This window comes from Strongylocentrotus purpuratus, unplaced genomic scaffold, assembly GCF_000002235.5.
Source record: "Strongylocentrotus purpuratus isolate Spur 01 unplaced genomic scaffold, Spur_5.0 spur5_scaffold_10, whole genome shotgun sequence".
Lineage (NCBI taxonomy): Eukaryota > Metazoa > Echinodermata > Echinoidea > Camarodonta > Strongylocentrotidae > Strongylocentrotus > Strongylocentrotus purpuratus.
Genome location: NW_022145595.1, coordinates 8574047 through 8600412, shown reverse-complemented (window position 1 = coordinate 8600412; position 26366 = coordinate 8574047). Strand labels below are relative to the sequence as shown.

General features: G+C 36.4%; 1 protein-coding gene across 4 annotated transcripts in view; it reads left to right on the top strand.

The window, feature by feature from the left end:
* The window catches only part of LOC576280 (ankyrin-3), a 119554-nt gene that overhangs the window by 30034 nt on the left and 63154 nt on the right, over window positions 1-26366 (top strand). For all 4 annotated transcript variants that reach the window (XM_030979383.1, XM_030979384.1, XM_030979385.1 and 1 more), the window contains exons 10-27: window positions 187-285; window positions 1359-1457; window positions 2143-2241; window positions 3483-3581; window positions 4339-4635; window positions 5414-5512; window positions 6060-6158; window positions 7394-7591; window positions 8665-8862; window positions 10155-10253; window positions 11075-11173; window positions 11579-11654; window positions 13451-13459; window positions 18449-18576; window positions 20892-21086; window positions 22333-22550; window positions 23133-23357; window positions 25098-25199. In XM_030979383.1, the coding sequence (XP_030835243.1) occupies window positions 187-285; window positions 1359-1457; window positions 2143-2241; window positions 3483-3581; window positions 4339-4635; window positions 5414-5512; window positions 6060-6158; window positions 7394-7591; window positions 8665-8862; window positions 10155-10253; window positions 11075-11173; window positions 11579-11654; window positions 13451-13459; window positions 18449-18576; window positions 20892-21086; window positions 22333-22550; window positions 23133-23357; window positions 25098-25199 (2438 nt within the window). The remainder of the gene's footprint in view (window positions 1-186; window positions 286-1358; window positions 1458-2142; window positions 2242-3482; window positions 3582-4338; window positions 4636-5413; window positions 5513-6059; window positions 6159-7393; window positions 7592-8664; window positions 8863-10154; window positions 10254-11074; window positions 11174-11578; window positions 11655-13450; window positions 13460-18448; window positions 18577-20891; window positions 21087-22332; window positions 22551-23132; window positions 23358-25097; window positions 25200-26366) is intronic.

The window sequence follows — 26366 nt, the reverse complement described above, 5'->3', positions numbered from 1 at the left end:
AAGACCACATTTTTTGTTTCCCTTGAAAATGGTTTCTAATTGAAACATGAACTAATGGAGCCTTTACATAAAGACCACCTGCCTATAAAGACCACTTTTCTTGTCTCCCTTGGGTGGTCTTTATAGCCAGGTTTCACTGTATATCCTTTATTATTATGGTGATTATTTGACCTCCCCTCTTTGCAGAATGGACTTGCCCCGCTGCACATGGCAGCCCAGGGAGATCACGTGGACAGTGCCAGGCTTCTGCTCTACCATCACGCCCCTGTCGATGATGTCACCGTCGTAAGTTTCTAATTTGTATTTCTCTCTCAGCAAAATAAAATAATTAGCCACAGGCCAGAACTTTCAAGTCCGAATAGCACTGCATCAAAAATCTTTGGATGAAAAAAAAATTAAATTAAAAAAAAAAAAAAATGTCCACAAATGAGGCACAGGCGCAATAGTCTGACAGCTGCCTGATTCACATGCAACTTGCTTTCCTATTAAAATGTATATGGCACTCTGCTCTTCTCATTCGACAATAGGAAAAATCATATAATGTGTAGGAATTCACACCGGAAACCTCTTAAAAGAACTCTTTAAATCTGTAAAGAGGCTCTTGAAATCTTGAGAATAGCTGTGGATGAAATGGTTAAAAAACAATGAAAATAATTCTTTTTTTTCCCCCTGTCAGAAATATTGCTGTAGAAAAGTTGAACTTTCTGTAGAAGTTTTTATATATTTGATATAAGGGGTCTCTTCAGAGGTATAGGAGTAACATATAAAAAGTGTGTCTCATCATAATCCTTTCTTGACACGTCTTCACAAATATCTGCTGTAATCGTAACCTCCAATAAGCTATTTAAAGATTGACCATTCACAAGTTATGTTGTAACTGTAACCTCTAATAAGCTATTTAAAGATTGACCATTTACAAGTTATGTTGTAACTGTAACCTCTAATAAGCTACATGTATTTAAAGATTGACCATTCACAAGTTATGTTGTAACTGTAACCTCTAATAAGCTATTTAAAGATTGACCATTCACAAGTTATGTTGTAACTGTAACCTCTGATAAGCTATTTTAAGATTGACCATTCACAAATTGTGTTGTAACTGTAACTTCCAATAAGCTATTTAAAAAAAATGACCATTCACAAGTTGTGTTGTAATTGTAACCTCTAATGAGCTATTTTAAGATTGACCATTCACAAGTTATGTTGTAATTGTAACCTACAACATGCTATTATGTGATTGGCCTTTCACAAGTTGTGTTGTAACTGTAACTTCCAATAATCTATTTAAAAAAATGACCATTCACAAGTTGTGTTGTAATTGTAACCTCTAATAAGCTTTTTTGTGATCGACCATTCAGGACTACTTGACCCCTCTGCACGTTGCTGCTCACTGTGGACACCACAAGGTGGCCAAACTGCTGCTTGACCGCAAGGCCAACCCATCGGCAAGAGCCCTGGTAAGTCACTTCGTCGAGGACAATCTGACCATTACAGCTCATTTAAACAAAAATTGCTGCTGTTCCTATCATATCTTGTGTGATTAATATCAGATTATGATGAAAATTTGTTTTCACAGAATCCTTTGAAATGTACTAAAAAGGTCAAAATCTGGGCATCGTTTCACGAAACCGTCATAAGAATATGATTGCCAATATCGCACTAAAAGGTGTGTTAATTTTAATACACGCATTTCAAGGGAACCTCTACTTTGAAGGCCCCGATGATGAATTTTGATGGAATGTGTTAACGTACACTTAAGAAAATGTAAAATCCAAGCTACACTTAAGAGAAAATGTAAAATCCAAGCTACGTTAAATATTTTATCGCTGACCTATGGTAATAAGCAGTGCAACATAAGGAGGAATTTTGACGATCGGTCCTGTAAATAGAATGTGTAGCCCCATATGTACATAAAGATGTACCTATAACTGTCCTGGTTCATTCTTATTATACAGTATATGAGCAAGGAAAGAAAAAGAAATTGACCAATCAAGCCTATCATTAGCATATGTAGTCCCAGATATACAATTAATATATTGTTGACCAATAGTCCATTTTACTGCATGACAAACACTACAAATAGATTTCTGATAAATTTCCCTGCAGTTTTCATGATCAGAACTCTTTGATTTCTCTCTGCAGAATGGATTCACTCCACTGCATATCGCTTGCAAGAAGAACCGAGTCAAGGTCATTGAACTTCTGCTGAAGTACGGTGCTTCGGTCCAGGCCGTCACTGAGGTAAGTTCATAGGTCAATTCTCATATCAATCATGAGGACCGATGAAACCATTTGAACAGTCTTAAGGGCAGGCCACCCCCATAGCTGCAACTCTTCCCAATTCTTGAGGAGTGGTACCACTTATGGGCATTCAAACTTCAGCTATAACGCCTTTGAATCTTTTTTTAAACAGATATATGGCGCCATACAAATGCTGTTCATCATCATCATCATCTATAAACTCTTGAAATCCTTTTTAGCGTGTTTCCCCCCTGAAAATGTCTTTGGAGAAGTACACAAAATAATCTGTTAGTCCTAATTTTGTATGACTTGTATGATTTGCAAGGTTCCAAACCCACTTGAGATCAAATGATTAAGGCCTACACAAGATTCTTTTGTTTTAGTGGAAAGCTAGTAGGTATGTTCTTCACCCACTAAAATATGGGTGCAATAGTTACCCCCCCCCCCCCCCAGTAATATCAATTATTTGAACTCAAGGGCACTGCTGATAAAAGGGGATGACAAATTTGTTGTCTTGAGAGGTGTGTTATTGCCAGTAAATTTGGCATCATTTTGGGGTGGTGTTTATTATTTGGGTGTTTTATGTAGAGGGGGGTAACGCACCATTTTTTTCGAAGGCTTTTTAAAGTTTGTGATTAAAAAATCATGTACCAGTTGCCGTCCGGCGGGAGTTAGACATGTAGGTCTATATTGTTCATTTCCAATTTGCATGATGTCATAATTGTGTAAAGAGATTTGACCTCTGCTAATTATTGAAGTGATTTTGATCGAGTTTATCTTTTGAGTGAATTAGCTGCTGAAGAAAGTTCTTTTATATTTCACATATCTATGCCATACCATCTTTCCTAGATTAATAGAATAGTAAATTGATATACGATTTTGTTGAGACTAACATATATATTTAACCATGGATCTCTGTAAAAGTGTGAAACCCAAAAATTCTACCCACATTGTATATACTTCCTTTTTGTATAGTTTTGATAGAATTCATATCCCTCTATGAGAGCTATTATTTCTCCCCTTTGCTAGGAATGGATGAATCCACCTTTACATGTTATTGAAAATTCATCTGATTAACTAATACATTTTTAGACCATCCAATAGAGTTACAAAGCCGAGTGTTTCATTTATACATGTATGTATTACATCATTATATACATGCCTCCCTCTTTTTTTTAGACAAGTCCCACCCACCCACTTCCGTGTTTGGTATGTTTGTTTATTTGTTTGCAACCCCACAGTCTGGCCTTACTCCACTGCATGTTGCCGCCTTCATGGGCAATATCAACATTGTGATGTACCTCATCAAAAATGGCGGAGGTGTCGACGAGACCAACGTGGTAGGTGTTAATACTAGGCCAATTGCTGTTTCTGCATTATTTCTGCTGTAATAGCATATGGACACACTAAAACTTGATATTATTTTATGATCAAAGGAAAATTTACGTTTTAATAATGGTGTTCTTGATGAGGCTTTTATTCAACTTTAGATTTGTAGAGTAGCAATATTGTATGATTCTGGACATGTACAAGAGTGTATTTGATGCAAAGGAAGAGCAGAACAGTAAGTTTTTGTTAAATGAAAAGGAAAATATAAAAGTGAATATACTGGTGTGATGGAATAAAATTATTGAATCACCAAATTACTGGTACCTGGAAGCAAGATACCTTTAAACACAGTGCCAGTTCTATCATTATGTTAGGGCAATTTGGCAGTTTAAAAATCAGAGATGCTAACAGAGAATTATGCAAAGTACAACAGACAACAATCTAGGCCTAATTGTAATTTGAAGATACAGAAATGTTTTGAAGTTCTGGGACCAGTTTCTCATAGCCTTTTTTCAATGAAAAATGACAAAAATCAGTGATAAATCTGCTGATAACCAATCAAAAGCAAGGATTTCAGTAGCTTATAACAAAGACTGTAATTTGTCACTGATGGCAAATTTTGTGAAATAGGGCCCAGTAGTATGTACAGTACAAGATATCTAATCATATTATTTGAATTACGTTAGAAGTCAGAAAAGAATTTTATAAAATGTCCTTTAAACATTATTGCGGGTGTGATAAACCTGTTGTCGTCTCCTTCTATCATAGCGTGGCGAGACCCCTCTCCATCTGGCCGCTCGAGCCAACCAGATCGAGGTCATCCGCGTGTTGCTGAGCAACGGGGCTAAGGTCGACGCCCGTGCCCACGAGAACCAGACCCCGCTCCACATCGCCGCTCGCCTGGGCAACGCGGAGATCGTCAAACTGCTGCTGGACAACGGGGCGTCGCCCGATGCCCAGACCCGCGATCTCTACACCGCTCTGCACATCGCCGCACGTGAGGGCAAGGAAGACGTGGCGCAGGTGCTGTTGGATAACGGTGCAACGCTGTCTATGACTACCAAGGTAAGATATTGGTTACATTCTAACCTATCAAGACCACTTTGAGAGTTAAGTATCTTGTCAATTCTGCTTGTTGCTACGACAGGCAGCCAGTGAAAACGATTTTGTTTGATAAAATTATGGAAATGTAAGCACTACTTTAAACAAACAGAACTTTGGCAGTCCTTGCTCATTTTTACTGATAGAGGTGTCATATGAAAGGACAGAAACTCAACTTTCTAGAAATGTGATTTTCTCTTTGAAATTCAGATACCGTCCGCCAAATGACTTTTTGGTTTCCTCTCTTCAAATTAATTTCAATCACTCATGCGTGAAATATGCATCATATGAGTTGCATCAAATGAAAGAGGAGGATCTAAGCTTTTCAAATATGTGTCCTTTATTAATTATAAATGTGACTAAGTTATGATAAAACATTGATAATTCTCGGTTTCGTTTTTTCTTGGGCGCACTGTATAGTGGTATGGGTTTTAGGTGCTTCTCCAAAAGTCAAATCACATTAATGCCCACAATATCTTGTTTTCGATATTTGTAAAACTTCAGTGGTGTGCGCAGGGTGCCACCTGTAAAGCTCATTTCCATCCATTCAGTTCAGTTGACAAACTCTGCAACTATGTGATTGAAAAGAAGTCTTGGCATCTCAACCAACTCCACTTTAATTCCCCATCTATGTCTTTCACTCTTTGTACTTCTTATTTCCAATATTTTAGAAAAATTTGCAAGTTTGTGTTTTCAAACATTTTCCTGTTTATCACGTCTGTTTGTCATTACCCCCTTGCAGAAAGACTTCACTCCTCTTCATGTGGCAGCCAAGTACGGCCGCTATGATGTGGCCCAACTCCTGCTCAGCCGTTACGCTAGCCCAGATGCGACTGCCCAGGTAAGAATCATGTGAATTGGTGATCCGACCATTGCTCCTGTAAAAAAAATTGATGGAGTGGCCCTTTTTTCCGGTTGCAATTGAGCTTTAAGTTCAGTTTAGGTTTAGGTTTAGGGTTAGGGTTAGAGTTAGGGTTAGGTTTAAGGTTAGGTATAGTGTTGGGTCCAGGGTTGGAGAGAGGAATTTGTTTAGTGCAGAACATTACTATGGAACAATCATGACAGCACCATGTCTTGTACAATCTGTGACAGAGTATTGTATCATGACCTTTATCAGGAACTGAATTTAACTTACCATAGGTCAAAAGAAGAAAAGAAATAAAGTTGTCACTGTGATGATAGTCACAAGATATATGTATAGTTTACGAGGGGTGCAGTTAATTAATCAGTCATTTGTCAGCGTTGTAGGGAAAAAAGGGTGCATCATTCTTTTTACAATGCAGTGCTACACATGTTCTTAAACAAACACCTTTGTGCCTATCATTACAACGATATGCTTGTGAGAGTATGAGTTCTGAATGTCCATTTTTTGTTTTGTTCCTGTGTAGAATGGTCTGACTCCTCTTCACATCGCTGCTCACTATGACAACGTCAAGGTTGCTATGCTGCTCCTGGACCAGGGTGCCTCACCACACAAGACTGCTAAGGTAAAGTGGCTTACAACACCAGCAACATCAACAACTGCAACCACAACCGCAACAACCCTGACAATATCAACAGCTACTCAGCTGCAAAACCCCATAAAAACCTGACCACTCAAATTTGTTTTACTAATCTAGTAATGACTCCAGTCAAGCACCCGACACAAACGACTACAACTGCAACAACTCTGACAATATCAACAACTACTCAGTTGCAATTATCCATCAAAACACTTACAAGTCAAACTTGTATAAGTTTAAGCATTACCAATAGCTACATGTACTACAACACTCAAGAAACCCCATCAATGTCAACAACGTCATTTGCATCAACTTTTCATGATCCACATTTTTAACTCCAACTGTACACATATATTTCAATACCATCAGTATCAACAATATCATTTTCATCAACTAACAACATTTTCAACTCCAACTCTGAAAACTACATGTGAACCTGCATCATCATTATAAGTTGTTCTAATTAGCCTTACTTGCACTACATGAATCTTAAGAAACTGTATTTAAGCTCAACTTGAACGATGACACTCATTCTTTTACTTCAAAGAATGTAGAAGCCATCTCCTATTCCAAGTTTAATCCTTCCTTTGTCCAGAGCCAGCCCCCAAGATTAGCCATTGACCCTTTAGAAAGAAGGCATTTTAATCTGTAGAGAAGAGGAAGTAACTGTTAACCTCTAGGACAATAGCCCCTCTTCTCTTGTGCAGGCAGAGCAATGAAGCTCCAGACACTGTCTCGATATAGAGTACAGAAGCTGTGACGTCATAAAAATCTATTTTTAGAATTTCTCAATTTTTTCTTCATTTTCCGAAAAAGCATCAAAAATAATGTCCAAATGTCGAAAACCAATTGAATATGTTAAGTATTGGCTGAGATACGACCATCTGAATAAATATATGTCCTATGGGGACTCAGTGTTATATGCTCTGGCTCCTAGTGGTTAGGAGCCAGAGCATATAACACTGAGCTCCTATGGGGAGTATATTTATTCAGATGGTCATATCTCAGACAATACTTAACATATTATATTGGCTTTCAACATTTGAACATTATTTTTGATGCTCTTTCGGAAAATGAAGAAAAAATTGAGAAATTCTAAAATTAGATTTTTGATGACGTCACACTTCACCACTCTATAGGCTCTCCCATTTTAGTCTGGAAATTGGCTTGGATGCGGTTTTCCTTACCAAACTCCATACTTATCTCTCCTCTCCTCGTAGAACGGATTCACTCCTCTCCACATCGCCTCCAAGAAGAACCAGATGGATGTAGCCACAACTCTGCTGGAGTACGGTGCCGATGCCAATGCCATGACCAAGCAGGGGATCAGCCCCATTCATCTGGCAGCCCAGGAGGGCCACACTGAGATGCTAGCCCTCCTGCTGGAGCGTGGCGCCAAGCCCAACATCCAATCTAAGGTATGTACGATAGATCTGCTGGTCCAAAGGCTTTGCCATTCTATTTCTGTCCTATGTATCTTTAAAGCCCCACTGCACTACTTGTAGCTACTTGCGCCCTCTATATAGCAAAAAATGCCCAATCAGTGACCGCTGTTCCCCTACGATCTCCCTTTTCTTATGTTAATTGAGAGCTGATTTGATGAGAACACCACCTGTCAGTGATCACGCTGGGTGGTCTAATCTCTCCTGGCCAAACTAGTGCAGACATCCTTTAAAAGCATAATCAGCAAATTGTTTAGTCTCACATAAAATTATATGTAAAATGATTAATACAAAATATATTATGGGAGTTTTTAGCTGATGCCAAGGCTGTGCCCAAGCAGGACATGAGCCCTACCTCATCTCACCAACCACCTCTATATGGGTCATTCCATAAAGTTAGGGCAAAAAATAAGACGGTGTTCATGTAACGTTGGTATGTGATCTTCTACTACACATGGAAGTTGAAATTATCTGTTGAAGATTTTTATGCAAAGAATATATGTAGTAGTGCCCTGTCAAAATAGTTCCTTTTTCAGTTGCTTGTCTTCAAAATCTTTGCTTAATAAACATTTTCCTTTTTACCAGCGTTACAGGGACGCCATATTCATATAACATTACATAAACTTTGGGTTCATAATATTGATTCACCATGAAGCTTGAGTACCTCTGAAGATAGTTGGCTTTGCTTTTTATGCTAAACTCAATTTGAGCAATCATGGTTACAGTTGATAGGAGACATAGTTTCTCACTTCTGGGCCCTGTCTTACAAAGAGTTGATATCAATCACAACTTATTTGCAATTGATATAAATCGCAACTATGTACATAAGAGATAGGAGACTGTAAACTTGCGATTGATTGGAGGACTTGCAATTGATTTTGATCAATCGCAACTCTTTGTAAGACAGGGCCTATGTATGTCACAAAAATTGCCCCAACTTCGTGGAATGACCCATATACAGATCTTGCGATGTGTGCTATAGAAGAATGGAATATGGACTAAAACCTTCAAATCCATTTGTATTCAAAACGAAATTTTCTCTCTTACAGAATGGACTGACCCCTCTCCATCTGGCTGCCCAAGAGGACCAGCTGGAAGCGGTCTCCATGCTCCTGGACAACGGCTCCCAGATTGACCCTCAGACCAAGGCCGGTTACACCCCGCTCCACGTTGCTTGTCACTACGGCAACCTGAAGACCGTTACCTATCTGCTGGAGCATGGTTCGGCTGTCCAGGCCAAGACCAAGGTCAGTTGAAGATCACGCTTTATTTTTTTTTTACATTGCAATCCATTGCAAGGATCGGATCATGTTTGAATCCATCAGTTGTGTTTTTACCATTGTATCTTGATCTTGCATCTAAATCCATCCAGGGCCCTACTTCACAAAACTTGTCATCCGTGACAAATGACAGTTTTTTGTTATAAGCTACTGAAATCCTTGCTTCTGATTGGTTATCAGCAGATTTGTCAATGATTTTTGTCATTTGTCATTGAAAAAATGCTTTGTGAAACGGGTCCCAGGACAATTCCCAGGACAATGCCCACATTTTGAAATTTTTGCTCAGTAATGATTCAGAGCCCCCCTCCCAAAATGAAGCAGATCCAAGTGCAGAATAAGCAAATTTTCCGCACATATTGTTTATTCTAGTTTTAATACCATGTTGCATTTGATGCCAGAAATTTAAACATAAAATTGGCAACATGTTGAACAGTTTAGAGTCAGTTGTCCATACAAATTGGCAAGTTGTAGCAAATAGCAAATTGAATTTAAATTGGTTGTAAACAGTTGGCATTCAATTTCACAGTCTTTACTACATACGTTCATTTGTAGTTTTCTATTCACAAAGAAAATTTTGCCTTGCTTGAGGGAGGCCTTTGTTAAGCAGACCTAGGGGTTCTTTCACAAAGATCCTTAAAATAAAATATATTCAAAAACAAAAATTCAAGTATTTTAGACTTTTCATAAATTCCACATCGAGAACATGAAATCTCCTTGATAATAAAAAATATGAATGATTTGAATCAACATTTTATGCCTTTTAAATAACCTTTACAAAATACTTTCAAAGATGCTAACGGCTTTCCATAATGGTAAGTCGAACTTAGAGATAAGTTCAACTTGGGATCTTTGTTAAACAGACCTGTTTTTATCATCATATATTCACTGGTTGGGTTGATGTGTCATCAATTACATGATTGTACAATCATTCATTTGTTGTTACAGCATTATTGCTTTTGATGATTGGACCCGATGGCTCAAAACAAGTTGCATTCCTGAAAAGGAGTAAACAGAAAAAAATTAGATTTCTTTCAATAGCTATTGATGTGTTTTATCGATTAAAAGCTAGGATTTCATTTCACTTTTTCAAAAAACATACCTCTATGGTTCTTGATTTGTTTTTAGATTAAGGGACAGCGCCTTGTGTCCTCTGTGGAAAAGAGGGCTATATAAATCTAATTATCATGATTATTATTAATATCTATTCACCCTCCTTATTTCTTGATTTGATATGATGATGTTGTTTGTTTTGATTGCAGCATGGCTTGACTCCATTACATCAAGGTGCACAGCAAGGTCATGTAGCTATCATCAACATCCTCCTTCAACATAAGGCAGATCCAAATGAAATAGCTAATGTGAGTTTGTTTGTTTGTTTGTCTGTTTTTTTTTGTCTGTTTAATAATAATAATTATACATCTCTCAAGTTTGGTAGTGACAGAATGGTCAGAATCACATTTCAAAACAACTTAAACTTGGGTGTCATCTGCATATATCATTCGGCCTAAACCATGCACTTCAATAATATCTTCAAGTGGTGCAGTGTACAAAGTAAATGATAAAGGGCCAATGACAGATCCCTGGGGAACACCTTTAAGTGGTACATGAGGTTTGTGGGGGTGTCGTGGTCTAATGGATACGTCGCTGGACTGTGAATCACATGGTTCGAAGTACGAGTCCCGCTGTGGAACTATTTTCCTTCAGCAAGATTTAATCTACATTTGCCACTCTCCACCCAGGTGAAGTAAATGGGTGCCCAGTAGGAAGGAAATTTGTTGAATGTCATCATGAATTTGTGAAGGACCAATTCTTATGGTCAATATTCAACTCTCATCAGAGGCAAGAAGAAAACTTGCTTGTAGGAGCTAAATGGATATAAAGTATACCCAAATCTTATTTATAGGATTTGGAAACCCATTGGTGTATTCTTCTTTTACTTTATTTTAGGCTTTAGATAACGAGAGTCAGGCTCAGATAGTATACCTAGATAGATGGAAAGAAAACTTGGAAATGTAAGAGACGGATTTTGGTCTGCACGAAGATGCTTTGTACCAAAGATATATCACATACAAACTGCTATTTTGTCCGTTTATATGAATTCTAAGACAATTACAGATTTCCTATTACATCTGCTAATGTCCTGTTGTCTCTCCGTTTTAATGACATGTATTTTTCGCAGAATGGCTACACGGCTCTGGGCATTGCGAAGAGGTTCGGCTACATCTCTGTCGTCAACACTCTCACCACCGTTACCACGGAAACAAGCACCGTTATCTCTGTAAGTTTTTATCTTCTTATCATCTATATACAAATGACAGAACAAGTGATTACATACCGAATTAAACAGATACATTTTAGGATTAGATTAGAGATATCATTGATGTACTATAAGGTGCTATATAAAAGCAGAATATTATTATTATTATTAACTCTGTTTTTAGAGTATATAACTTAGGGCCCTTTTTGGCTCCAAACTGATGTTTTAATGAAAAGGATATAAAGAATTCAAGTTTTGAGTCTGACCTTTAATTCTGTGCAGCCCACCGAATTAAACAGATACGTTTTAAGATTAATTCTGTTTTTAGAGTTTATAAACTTAGTGCCCTTTTGGCTCCAAACTGATGTTTTAATGAAAAGGATGTTAAGAATTCAAGTTTCGAGTGTGACCTTTAACCCTGTGCAGCCCACTGAGGAGAAGCTGAAGGTTCAAGTCCCGGAGACCATGCAGGTCACTTTCATGTCCGACACCGAAGACGAAGGTAAGAATTCTGCACCCCTCCTCTGCTCCCCCACCCCATTAAAAAAATGAAAACAAAAAAAGTAGAAAAGATTATTGTCTTCACAATTGTTTTTTAGTTATTTAGTTTTATAGCTCAGCTCTGTAAATATTGTTGCTTTAAAACTATTATAAAAAAAGGATATTGTAGTAATCAAACACACCTTGATTTAAAACCCTCATTGCTTTATAGCTTAAAATAATTTTTATAAAAGTGTGAAGTAGATATATAATTTCATGTCACACCTCATGTATTTGCTTCAGATTTGATTTGGATTTTTTGCATTTTCATTTGCATCATGGAACATCCCATTGAATTTGAAGAAATGTTTTCATTTTATATTGAATTTGAGTGTATTCAGGATACATACATTCCGTCGTTAAAAGACAAGATCATATTTGACAGTTTGGAAAGTTTCAGTTAGTAGAAAAAGGATATGAAGTTACATGTTGGAATAAACTATCCCTTAAAAGTGGACGTTACATGTATATATTAGAGAATACTATAATATATTAATAAAAGATGAGGCAATTGTAATATTTGAACAAAAACATCAAATATATTTATATGTACTTTTATCTTCCCTTGTTGTTTCATAGATTATAGTTTATCTGCAAATTTATTACACATGAACATGTAGTTCCAAAATATTCAATTTTTTATCCAGAAATCCTTTTAGTCGTAGCTAAAGATAAATTGTGAAGAAAAAGGGGAAAAACGCTATTTATATCACAGTTAAACATATAATATGAATATGGAAATTATCAAAATGTCTGTCCTATTTAAAAAGATACTAACAAACTATTGACATCTATATATACACACCTCTTTAATTGATTGATATTTTCAGATGCACTGTAGAACTCAAATAAAACTCTCATTTAAACCACAATCTTTACTATATTTCTCGTAGGGTAGTTTAATAATTGTAGACTTTATTCTGTATACTGTACTTCTTTTAGGGGTAGTTCTAAATTTTCATAAATATTAGCCAGAATATTTAAAGCCATCATCTGCTTCCTTCATGAAATTATTTTGCTTTCAGTATTTTCATTAGTACAGCTGTCAGTAGAATTTTGAAGAAAAATAAATGTACATATATATATATGATAATTTTTTTTCTCTACCATGCACGATTATGTAGAAAATTTGTGCTTGTTTAGAATGTGATCCGCAAAACGATTTTAAGAATAATTCCTTTTAAAAATCATCTAAATGTATTTGTTTTATATATGTAGCTTGAATAATCAGTTTGTTTTCCTGTTTGCCACCATGCAACCCCCAGGAAAACCTTGCAGTGTTGCCAATTCAAATGGTTATACATGTGAATTTCAGTGGTTGTTCGGCTTTCAAATCTTTCATTTACAAAATAAGTTCATTTAAGATCAATATAAATGATTTTGTTTTGTTTTGCTTGTTGGACCTCAAACAGTGACAAAGTATGTGTATGAAATTCACTTGTTTCAGCTCTAACAACATTTTGATTATTAAAGGGAAAAGAGAAGCAAACAATTTCTGAAATAACTTTTGTAAGCTCCAAAAGCTTATTCGTTGGAGGATGAAACCTTTTGTAAGATGGCAACACTGCAAGATGACGTTAACAATCCACAAATTGATGTGTATCAATCGTCCAATCCCATAAAATTTGTAGTGAATCGAACAAAAGTACGAGTACGCCTTTTGCCGTTTTTATTTTGACAATCATGCTTTATTCTTTGGTCCTCCCATACCTGCGGTAATATGTGTACCATCTCCACACTTCTCTTTCCTGTTTATAGAAAATTCTGGTAGGTTGATTTGCTTATTTGTCAGATCGGTCTTGGAACATATCAGCAACTCATGGAAGCATCTTGCCCTTTTTTTATATTCTTGCCCAACTTGCCCTCAAGCTGTGGGGCTACCAGGGAAAAAAATTAATATTTATTTTTCGGGGGCTACTTTTCAAGCTCGCCTGCATGAAAATAACATTCTAAAATTTGTTTTGCATTGAACTCTATGCAAATTTACAGGGGCTCTTTTCTGATTTTCGGGGGCTATTTTGGGCATTTCAGGGGCTAATTCGCCCCGAGCCCCCCGTGTATCATTTTCACTGGGGGCTACCTGATTTTGATCTTGTCTATGTTTCTGGACAAGTAGCAATTACAGGGGATGGGGGGGGGGGGGGGGGGAGCTAAGAGAAGTTCAAATCTTCTGGAAAGTTCAAAATATTTTCCGAAAGAAAATCATAAGACTTGACATTGCTTTTGAGAATCCAATTTTTTTCTCAATATATACCAATAATCAAACTAAAATGAGCGTATTGTGAACATATCACGTATCATTTCTCACACAAGCTTTTAAAAGAAAAAATACTAAAATAATGGGCTTTAAAAAGAAAAGAAAAAGGCTTTATCAACATGACATCTTTGTTATTCCCGAAAGTTTAAAGGATTTTAATCGGCATATAAAATTTCTAGGGGCAGGTTGGGCAAGTATAAAAAAGGAGAATGTGTCTTGAATTGCTGACTGTGAAACAGTATGCTTCATATGTTGTTTGGTTTCATGGCATTTCATTTTGTTTATTATTTTTGTTCATGGCTTCTGTTTTCATTTCTTATATATCATCACCAAAATCATTTGCAAACAGTTCTATTTATTTCATATTTATATGGTATTTACAGGCTAGCTTTTAACATTTTTTTAAACACATTTTCCCCTCTCACTATCTCTACACATTCAATTCATATATCATGTTATCATAAGTACAGTATTGTATATAAAGCATGCAACTCATTTTCATAAAAGAATATTTATACGCTTTATACAATTTAAATTACAAAATTTATTTGGGAAAGTGTGATTCTTATAATTTAATTATATTGGGTCATGGTCAATTAATAATCACAGATGGATGTTGAAGAGAGAATGGAAGTAATGTGAATTCAATAAGTTTGGGGCCATATTGGTATTAATGTTGACTAATTTGTACTAACCATTGTGCCTTTTTGTGTATTTTGTTATTTTCTTGACTTTCATGTACATATGTCTTCAGATTTGTAGAAATAACAAACTGATTCTAAAGAACGATAATCATCCATCAAAATAAAAAGGAATCAAGAACAAAAAGATGAAAGTTTAAACAAAAATACATAGAATAATGCACACATATGAGCAATACATAGATATACAGTGAACCTTCAAATTTTGTTCTAAAAAAACAATTAAATAAAACCCATGGTTCTAGATGAAGATTATGTAACTGAAACACAAGGATGGGTTAAATAAAAGGGAAAATCATGATGACAAAATATTGATGTTAAATTTTACAAGAAGTATTGAATAGGAAAACATATATATATATATATATGTTGATTAATTTACAAGCTCTTTTCCCCCTTCTCAATTAATTTACTTCTACATGTATACTTTCTGAATTATTATGTGCATGTATTTTCTAAATATGTATTCTTAATGCTATATGTGTACTAACCCAACACTTTTCTTATAGTATTTTTATTTTATCATTTTTTTTTAAATTGCCTCTCAATCTATTTTTAGTTGGATGTAAGTTATTGGGTTTGCAGTGAACCTTTTTATTTTACCTCAATTTTTTTCATATGTGTTTTTATGATTTATTCCTTTACTATCTCTCTCTCTCTATTTATTAGTTGTACCAGTTATTATAGTTTTGAACCTGACTATCAAAAATGATAACTGTACAAACAAGTGTTGAAATTCATTTAAGTGTTCATATTGATGCACATCAGGCTCATCTCAAGAAAGTATATTGAAGAAATTCCTTTTTATGAAATGAAAAAGAAAAGAAAGAAGTGCTGTATAAAAAATGCACTTTCCTAAAGAAAGGCAACAAAATTATAAATGCATTTACATCTATAAAGGCAGAAATGAATAATTTTGTATAGTATGTCTTTAAAAAACAAACACATGACTTCTCTGGTAAAATTTAGTGTGTACCTACATGTATTTCAACAATGAGTCAATAAAAGTTTGTAGAAGGGCAAAATAAAACTGAATAAAACTTTAAAAGTCTGAGGGAGGAATCTAAAACATGTCACCAGAAATGTACAGTTGTGATGTCAGTTAATATAATTAATGTACAGTGTTTACTAGTGGGTATCGTGTATACATTGTAGATATATCAAGTGTGTCTTCATTTGTGAACTGTGTAACATTGTGGTATAGATTACAAGTAGGAATGAAGTAAATACAAGGAGAAAAAAGAGCAAGGAAAAGGGTCCCGGCAATTGAAGATTCCTCTGTTGAATATACCTACATGTATCTTCAAGATTTTCATATTGTCTCTGTAAAGAATGTATTAGTTTTTTGATTTTGATCGAAATCCTACATATTTTCTTCATTTTAGCAGCAAAAAATAAAGTTCCAGTGTATAAATGGGAATTTAAAATCATCATCCACTGGACACTCACAAGCCAAGTTTTATGAAGGAAAATAATAATGAATCTGGAAGAAGTTGTGAATAAGTAACTTTTTGTGTAATGTATTCATTTTGAAGGAATCAAGAATGATGATCTATAATTTGAATTTTGGAAAAGAAACTTTTAAAAGAGATTATGTTGATACTTTTTTAATGATAGGGTTGTAAATTTTAAAAGGATCAAGAGTTTTAAATCGCTTCAAGAAGTATTATGATGTTCCTCTATACATTTGTAATACAGATTATACAATCATACAAGTTGGGTTAAAGAGTATAGGAAGATATAATTCATGTAGAAAGTATTGTATAGTCTTCTTTTTGGGTTAGTGTTACTTATTTAATGATTCCTAAATGATGAAGGAAGATACATAAACAGTTAACAACTAAATTATTCATACCCCTTGTAAGTTTGATGTGTTTTTTTCGAACTCAAGAATGAAAGGCAGACTAGTTGAATTAGGGTCTGCTTTCAATGCTTTTAAGTGTAAGTTTGAATATGTCACATTCTCAAGAAATGTAAATCGGAACAAATCAATTTTTCACATCCTTGTAAATTGCAGAACTAGGTGAGGGTATGAATAATTTAATTGTTAACTGTATATGTCTTAATGTCTATGGATGTCTTGATGTATTCAATTGTCATCAGTCAAAATGGTTTCCCCCTTTAGTAGAGGCTCAAAGTGAGCCATCTAGTGGTATAGTGATGTCCATGGTTGTCCTACTCTGTACATGAGTATCAGGAGTTACCCATTTAGTGTTTAGTATTTACTCACTCATCAATTGTCTTCAGTCAAAATGGTTTCCCCCTTTAGTAGAGGCTCACTGTGAGCCATCTAGTGGTATAATGATGTCCATGGTTGTCCCACTCTGTACATGAATACAATTCATTTCTAAAAGCAACTATCTATTCCCTGATATATTTTCATATGTACATGTACATCATAGTTATGACCCCTTCTTTAAAGAAATCCATCATGTTAATCATTCATTCATAGTATCATTCAATTGATGTGTAGTTTAAATCTTAAATAGAACCTTTCAACTTTGAATGGTATAGAACATGTTTAGCCACTAAGTACTTGTTGTTAGATCATTAGTTCTGTACAGAAACAAAGAGTCAATTTACTGTAAATAAAAGAGTATTAAACTAGAGAAATGGATCAGCAAAGGTATGTGAAAAGAACACTGGACAATATGGATATTGGGCAAATTTTATGTTATTGACAGGAACAACAAGTTTGTGAATCACAAGTTGGCAACTTAGTATGCAAATTAAATAGTGCGATTATCATGACATCTTTGTCACCTGAATTTCTTGCCAGCCTTTACAAAGATCCTAAGTTGAAGTTGAACTTATCTCTAAGTTGGACAATTATGGAAAGTCGTTAGCATCTATGAAAATATTTTGTAAAAGTTATTTAAAACGAAAAGAAAAAAAATCTCTTTTGTGACCAGCTTGTTCCAACTTTCACTTATCTGTTTCTCTCATTTTTCTCTGTTTTTATTGTAAGGGTATTCCTAAGTTATACATTTTCATCTTTTCCCCAACAAAGAGGAAAGACTAAAATGCATTAATTCTTCTTAATTCTCCAACACATACATATTCATGTATCCTGGTTAAAATATAAATGGTGACTAATTATGCAGTATCTCATTGCATTTTATCATTTTTTGCTTCTTTAATGAACCATCAAAACACATAAGCATGGGTATGCAATGACTAATAAGAAACCAACCCTACTCCTTTCATGAAAAAGAAGTAACTTTTTGTATTATTTGTCAAGCCATACAGTGGATAACATCTACAAATGTACAGGCTATGGGTATATATGTACTCCCACGAAACATGTCATAGCATGTAGTCATCTTCCCAGCATGTGAACCATTTTAATAGAAAAGAAAAAGTTTTTTTTTTTTGTTCCAAATTGTGTAAATCTTCTACTAAGAAATACAATGATATTACAATATGCATTGCAATCCTGGTCTCACAAGACTACTGCATGTACTGTACACACACACACACATGTACAGGAGCATACATCCAGAACTTTTTTTTAATTCTAATATGATTATTAACCACTAAAAGGGGAAAAAAGGCTTAAGTATGTAGCTGAGAGAAAGGAAAGAGAAGAAATCTCTGCCAGCTAGATAAAATCCAAGATTTCTAATTATCGTGACCAAATTAAAAACTCATACGCTGTGCATGTATATCCCCAAGTATGTAAACGAAGCCTGTGTAAATAGTCAAATTTCAATCTCCAATCTTCATTTTTTCCAACAAGACTGGTAACCAGTTTTTCATGATTAATCCATATGTAAAATGTACATGTGTATATTGCAGGGGACGATGTATCCATGACTGGGGACCAGTCTCTGCTGACCCCCCAGGAGATTAGGACCATGGGAGACGACTCGGTCATCAACGACCACCGCCGATCCTGGGAGGATGATTGGATGCGAGGAGAACCGGTAAGAGAGGGGGCAGATGGAATTAGGGCAGTCGGTCATTTTGTTCAGTCAAACCTGCTTTAGTGATCACCTGTCAACAAAGGCTACATTTTTTGCTTCCCTTCGAAATGGTTTCTCATTGAAACATTACTTAAAGAACCTGTACATAAAGGATGCGGGGAGAACCGGTAAGAGACGAAGAGATGGAATTATGGCAGTCTGTGATGTGTTACAGTCAAACTTGCTTTAGTGACCACCTGTCTACAAAGACCACATGTTTTGCTTCCCTTGAAAATTGTTTCTCATTGAAACATGTACTAAAAAGGAACCTGGGAGGATGATTGGATGTGGGGGAAACCGGTGAAAATGGTTTCTCATTAAAACATATACTTAAGGAACCTGTACATAAAGGTGCGGGGAGAACCGGTAAGAGATGGGGAGATGGAATTATGGCAGTCTGTGATGCTGTACAGTCAAACCTGTTTTAGTGACCACCTGTGTACAAAGACCACATTTTTTTTGTTTCCCTTGAAAAAGGTTTCTCATTGAAACATGTACTAAAAAGGAACCTGGGAGGATGATTGGATGTGGGGGAAACCGGTAAGAGATGGGGAGATCAGATGGAATGATGGCAGTCAGTGATGTTGTACAGTCAAACTTGCTTTAGTGACCACCTGTCTACAAAGACCACATGTTTTGTTTCCCTTGAAAATGGTTTCTCATTAAAACATATACTTAAGGAACCTGTACATGAAGGTGCGGGGAGAACCGGTAAGAGATGGGGAGATGGAATTATGGCAGTCTGTGATGTGTTACAGTCAAACTTGCTTTAGTGACCACCTGTCTACAAAGACCACATGTTTTGCTTCCCTTGAAAATTGTTTCTCATTGAAACATGTACTAAAGCAGTCGGTGATTATGTACAATCAAACCTGCTTTAGTGACCACCCGTCTACGAAGACCACATTTTTTTTCCCCTTGAAATTTGTTTCTCATTGAAACATGTACTAAAGGAACCTGTCCATAGAGACCACCTGTCCTTAAAGACCACTTTTCTTGTCCCTTGGGTGGTCTTTATAGACAGGTTTCACTGTACAATGTCAGATAACCATAGGGGCATTCCCATATGTGATGCAATACTGTAAAACCCAAACATTTATCTTTTTTATGAAAATAAAATTTTAATCAGTTCAATTCTGAAAGTAATTAGGGCCATTAGAAATACATATTCATGTAAGCTACCGGCAATTCTCTCCACTGCAACTATGGTATTTGGCCATAGAGGGCAATGCCAGTCATGGCAAAGGCACTGAAAGTCCGATATGGAAATCATAGTTTCGGAACCAATAAACTATAGGTAACAGGTTATGACGGTGCCTATTTAGATCTCATCGAATCATCAGGGGAGTGCATTAAACCTAAACAATAGTTTATTAAGATAAGGAATTAGTTGACACCTCCGTGCATTCTCTATGGACAAGAATTCTTGTCTTCCCCACTATTGTATTTGTTATGAGGGATTCAATTCACCTGTTAGGCATGATAGCATTTGTATTGATGGAATCTACCTTCCATTCATTAGGGATTTGTCTGACATAGCAACAAGCAATGTATGCAATTGGCACACTGATTATTAGAATACAATGACTTGTAACATGTGAATGAAAGAGTATGTATCTGAGGTCCATAATGGTTACTAGTGACAACCGTAAACGTTTAAGGCTTGCCTGACATTGCAGCAACTAATGTATGTAACATACATTCTTATCAATGACATAACATACCTTGTACATGTAACAGGTGAATGCCATAGTTATTACTCGGGACTTCAGGGACCGGTAGTAGAAGCATCCGTACAATATGAATACATTTGGGAAATGTTACATTGACCCCCTAACACTATGAATATGACGGACAAAGAAAGCGGACAAAATATACAGTTCCTCATTCTACCCTCAACAATTGCTATGGTAGACAAAGGAACATCTCTTCACTGCTATTATGTAAAAATGTGCAGAACAGGTGAATATGCAAAACTGTGACACCTGTTCTACAGATTTTTACATAATAGTAGTGAAGGGATGTTCCTTTGTCTACCATAGCAATTGTTGAGGGTAGAATGAGGAACTGTATATTTTGTCCGCTTTCTTTGTCCGTCATATTCATAGTGTAATCTGCCAACAACAGGGATGCCAATTTTCAGGCCCTGGGGAGTTATTTTCAGACCATAGTTTAAGGCTTCTTTGTGTCCAAAATAGCTCATTCTAGGTGATTTTCAGGCCCTCTGATCAATTCTAACTGGCATCCCTGCAACAACTGTCTCCATCACCCCTCAGGTTATGAACTACTACACCGGTCACGAGTCCCTCTCCGGCCACTACGGGGGCGACAAGCAGCGCCCCGCCTACAGCCCTACCGGTTACAGCACCATGGACTCCAGGAACAGCACCCTTAACAGGGACTACAATGCACCCCTGGGTCGCCCCGATGACAGCATCATTGAGGGAGAGATGATCATGGCTACCACTGAGGTAGGCTTAAAGGGATTGCGTAACTTTGTCTCAGATTATGAAACAAAATCCTAGATTTAGCTCATGCTACAATAAGGATATATTGACTGCTTTGAGAGGCATAGTTGTTTCTATAGGGTCAAGGGAAACTCACAACCTGCTATGACCCCAAGGCGCTTGCGCCGCGGGGTCATAGCAGGTTGTGAGTTTCCCGAGACCCTATAGAAACAACTATGCCTCGAATATTAAAAGCAGTCAATATATATTTTATATACCGAAAAAAAGAAAATGTTGACTCACCCAATTAGGTTTCCATCTCTTTGAAGTCATGAATATTAACACCAACAATAACTTGTGTACAGTATGAAATCCAACAAGCTGTGCTCCAGTAGAACAGGGAATACCAAACACGTTTACACGAACAGTAACTTTTGTACAGGATGATATCACCAACAAGCTGTGCTCCAGTAGAACAGTAGAACATGAACAGTAACTTTATAAATTCACAAATTCGCAACATATTTACACAGACTGTGCGTCTAGTCTACTTGTTGTAGATGTTTACAACACAGTTTTGTATGTTAAATGTTGGGGCTTGGACTTGCGTGGATTGGTAGATTCGTCGCCTGAATGCAGCGACCAAAATCGAATTGCACTCAAACACCGTTAACGGTATTGCGCATCGGTCATCGCACAAAAGAAACTTATACGGTAACACGTAAACCAAAATGGGGATCGCAGCAAAATGACGTCACGTTTCACAGCCATGGAAAAAGTGCTATGAAAAATGGATATAAACCGGTAGAGCCGGGAAAAATGACTATGAATTTCAATTAGCGGGCATGGTTAAGAACATGACTGCATTTTCAACCAATCAGAAGACAGGATTAGTAAAGAATCTTAAAATGAGGTATATAATGATAATTATAAACCTTTAGGTCACCCCATGACTTTACAAGCCGATCACTTGTCTGATTATCAAGATATTTATGATTGGAAATCAAAATCAAATTCAAAATCAAATCAAACGGTTTTCATAACACTACAGTCTATTGGGGAAAATGAGTATGGTAAAACCTTTTAAAATTTTTTTTTTTTGAGGCACTTCATGATCATTTTGAAGCACAATTTTTTTTAGGGCTTTAATATTACACCATATCACAGAAACTGTTGACTATCACAGACACTGTTAACTGTTAACACGTAGGGCCGTGCATCTCAGATTTAACATTGCTAAACGATGCCTTTAACTTCCATCTTACCCTAGAGCGTCGTGGAATCAGCACCACCTCTTCTTAGCTCCACGCCCAACCGCCATTCTACCGGCCCTGTAATAACACTCAACGGCAAGACCTACAACATCGGGGACCCCTACGTCGACGATAACGGCCGCCTCGTCTCTGGCAAGGCCTTTGGACCCAACGGACGACCGGTGTCCGTCACGCTTGACAACGCACCGATGCACCAGATGCCGTTCTTTGCAGGGTAGGACTCTTTATGCTGTACTTTGCGGAAGTCATTCCATTATTGTCGCTGCATTTTCTTCTGATCTATAATGATAAAGATCGCACAATATAAATGCACAACAGGGGCAACATTCACTAAAAAATTGGATCCAATTGATGGTTCATGAATGAGAATTTTGTAAAGTGAAATTATGATACGCATAAAGTATTATGCTTAATCCATTCATAACTCAATATTAATATTTTTCCCTCTCTGTTTGGCCCCCTTTCTTTGTCTCTTTGACATTGTTGTGGTCTGTCTCTTTATCTGCCCTTTTCTCTCTTTTAACAATTTGTTTGATTCTCTTTCTCTGTCTTTTTATCTCTGTGTCTCTAACTCTCCTCTCTCTCTCTCCCTTTCTCTCCCTTTCTCTCTCTTTCTCTCTCTCCCTCGCTCTCCTTCCTCCTCCCCCTCTCTCTCCTTTTCTCTCCTTCTCTCTTCTCTCTCCATCCCTCTCTCCCTCCCTCTCTCCCTCTCTCTCTCTCCTCTCTTTTACCTCCTTCCTCTCTCACTCCTCCTTCCTCTCCCTCTCTCTCTCTCTCCTTCCTCTCCTCCATGCAGGTTCCTGATCAGCTTCATCGTGGACGCCCGTGGTGGCACCATGCGCAGCTGCCGCCTGCCCGGCCTCCGCGTCGTGGTACCGCCACAGCGCGCCTCCGGCCCCACGCGGGTCACCTGCCGTCTCATCAAGCGCACCAAGCTCACCACCCAGCCACCCCTCATGGAGAACGAATCCCTCGCAAGCCGAGTGCTCGAGGTCGGACCTGCCAACACCCAGTTCTTAGGGTAGGCCAATTGTGTCCCCAACTTATACTCAAACACCTAACATTAGTGTCGTGCCGCATCAGTTTCTTTTTCATCCACTTTTGCGGTGTGTCATTCACAAACTAACAAAGCGGCAAGTAATCACTTTCATCACTACTTTACGTCCCGGTGTTTTCCTTTTTTTTTCCCCATGACAAATTCTTCAGAAGTTTAATTTATTTAGCACCACAATATCAAACAATTCTGAAAAAAATCTTTATAATGAAATGGTAAATGTAAGGTCCTTTATTTTTTTAATTTTTATGTTCCAGAATTTTTTGTTTGTTTAAAATGTGGGTGATATATATCGACATCCAAACATATCTGGGAATCATCTTTGCTGTTTATTTCCTTTTTGTTAATTAACATACATCTTGTAGCAATTCTTTTGTACTTTGTTTCCATTTCATGTTGCATTTGTCATTCACAAAATATGGTACCTTCTACTTGTTCTGTTTTCTGAGCAGCAGTTTATTGGAGGGTTAATTCATTACTTAATTCCTTGTGTCAGTTCCTTAAATGCCCCCCCCCCCCTGAACACAAATAAAAACAGAAAATTCAAGAAGGAAACATATACAAGAAAGGAAATTTGTTGACAAGCCATCGTGAGAAGTTTGTCATTGCACTTTTAAAACTGTTATTTTCATTCTGTTGAAAATTTATTGTGCACTTAGTTCATCATCCTAAAATTGCAAGCCAGTTATTTGATTTTAGAGCAGAGAAAATTAATTTTTAGTACCACCCTGCAAATTTGTTTTAATTACACTGTGTTCAGTTTGATTTCAAAACCAGCCCATACTTAATTTGATAACTCTAATTTCTCATGCTTTTAAAAAGTTATTCAACATATAATTTCTGTTAATTCGTCATTGTCGAGTATGACCATGTTGCCTACATGTATTTTCACCATCAGTTGCTTAAAAAAAACTTGTTCATCACTTGTCTGTCATCATGTATACTCAGGTTATTTTCAAATGATCAAATACTCAAATGCTCAAATGATTTATTTTCTTTTAATCAGTTTTTACACATTGCGATGCAAAGCTTCTGCTTTAATTAAGTATTTTATTTATTTCCTTGTATTTTTCATCTATTTCAATCAATGCCTAGAATTCTATTAGTATTTCTTTGAAGTTCTAGAATCAAATACAATTTTGCATTTTTTAAACAGCAAGTTATTCCCCAAACTCAAGATTAATCCTTTTCTATGAATGTTTCAGACAAAAATCAACTAATTCATTTGCTTCTTTAACAAACTTAACAACATATTGCTGATAATCATTTTGCTATTCAAATATTAAAGCATCTAGATAACAAAAAGTAGTAAATTTAGTGCATTTGAAATGTTATTAACATCCACTAATTCTGGAGCAATTATGCAAAAACAAGCATATTATACAGATTTTGTTTGTTACTGTGTGTTGTGTATTAACTTGTTTTGTAATATTAATGCAGTTTGTCTTTCACCTTGTGTTCTAACGTCACAATTGTCTTTGTCTCTTTTCCCTCCAATCTCTCCTAATGGACTTGTTTTAATTCCTTTGATTTGAACATTTCGCTCCTCTTCATGCCGACATTCACCTTCCTCCATCTCCTTGTCCCGTTTCCATGACGACCCCCTCATCCTCCCATCATCTCCATCCTCCATCCCGTTTGGTTTTTATCATGGTTTCCTTCAACCATTATTTGACCTCCCCCTGGACCTTTGAACTCTGACCTCAGGGGTCTTGGAAATAAGAGCGTGACCTACCCTCCCCTTAACGACGGCGAAGCCCTCTGTAGCCGAATCATTGAAATGGGGCCGCCGAATGAAAAGTTTTTGCGGTATGTGTGAATGAGAGTTAAACTTGTTTTGTCTTGTGATGCACTTTCACTGCATGTTACAGCAAATAATGGTCGGCATGTTTCTGATCATTAAAGATTCGGTAATCAAACGTTGATGGTAAGAGACGCCGATTGTGTGCATATTCATGAGGCTGGTTTTTAATATTTTTTAAAACCTCTGTGCATGGTTTTGCCGTGCGGCATGGTTTCATATGATATCACACGTCCAACTGCACAAGAATGGTCAAAAGTTTCCCCAAAAGAATGACCCCTTCACGAACATTCACATATTTTCACATTTACATAGTATAGGTCCCATGAAACATCCCTGTGGTTAACCATATTGCTTATAAACTACAATAAATGATATTTTACAAACTTTGGGGGCTTGTCCTGGAGTGAAATGTCTTTTTTCAATTTCGGTTTCATGTATTCCCAAATCAGTTTTCTTTTTGAAATTGTTTAATTGGCAGATAAAGTAATGAATTTGTTCTAATAAATACTGGTACCATTATTTGACACAGCCTTCCCTTCATCTTCACAATTGTAGACAGCTGCATGTCTGTCTGCAAATGTTTTTTTTTTATCAAAGGCAGATCATTGCACATTTTTCTTGAGACTATTGGGATAGAGAATTGAGGAAATTGCATGTGGATGAGTTGAGGACTTGAGGCAGCATTATGGGTATCTAATTTTCAAGTCAGATAATCATAGGTCATGTGAATTTATATTTAATTAATATTTTACAGGGAAATGGGGTAAACTTGACTATTGAAGATTCAATACTTAATGTTTATGATGATGATGATAATACTAACTTACAGAGCGTAACTGTTGTATAACATAATGTATTTGAACAACTTCTCAATAAGTCTGGAGATAAATGATCTCTTTTGATATTGATGATCACTTTTGATATTGATGAGGCTAAATTACTTTTTTTGTGATTTATCATGAAATATCATGGGTATTTCTAAGACATGTATTTGTGCTAAACTTCTCATGGAAAATTAAATGAATCACTTATTTTCATCTTCCTTGCTCAACTTGTACATTTATCAACAACGAAATTGTATCTTTTGTTGCTTTATTTCATTCCATTCTCAATTCATGTCAGTCATGCTACATGCTACCCGTAATTCTTGCCCATGCACACAAAAAATAGAT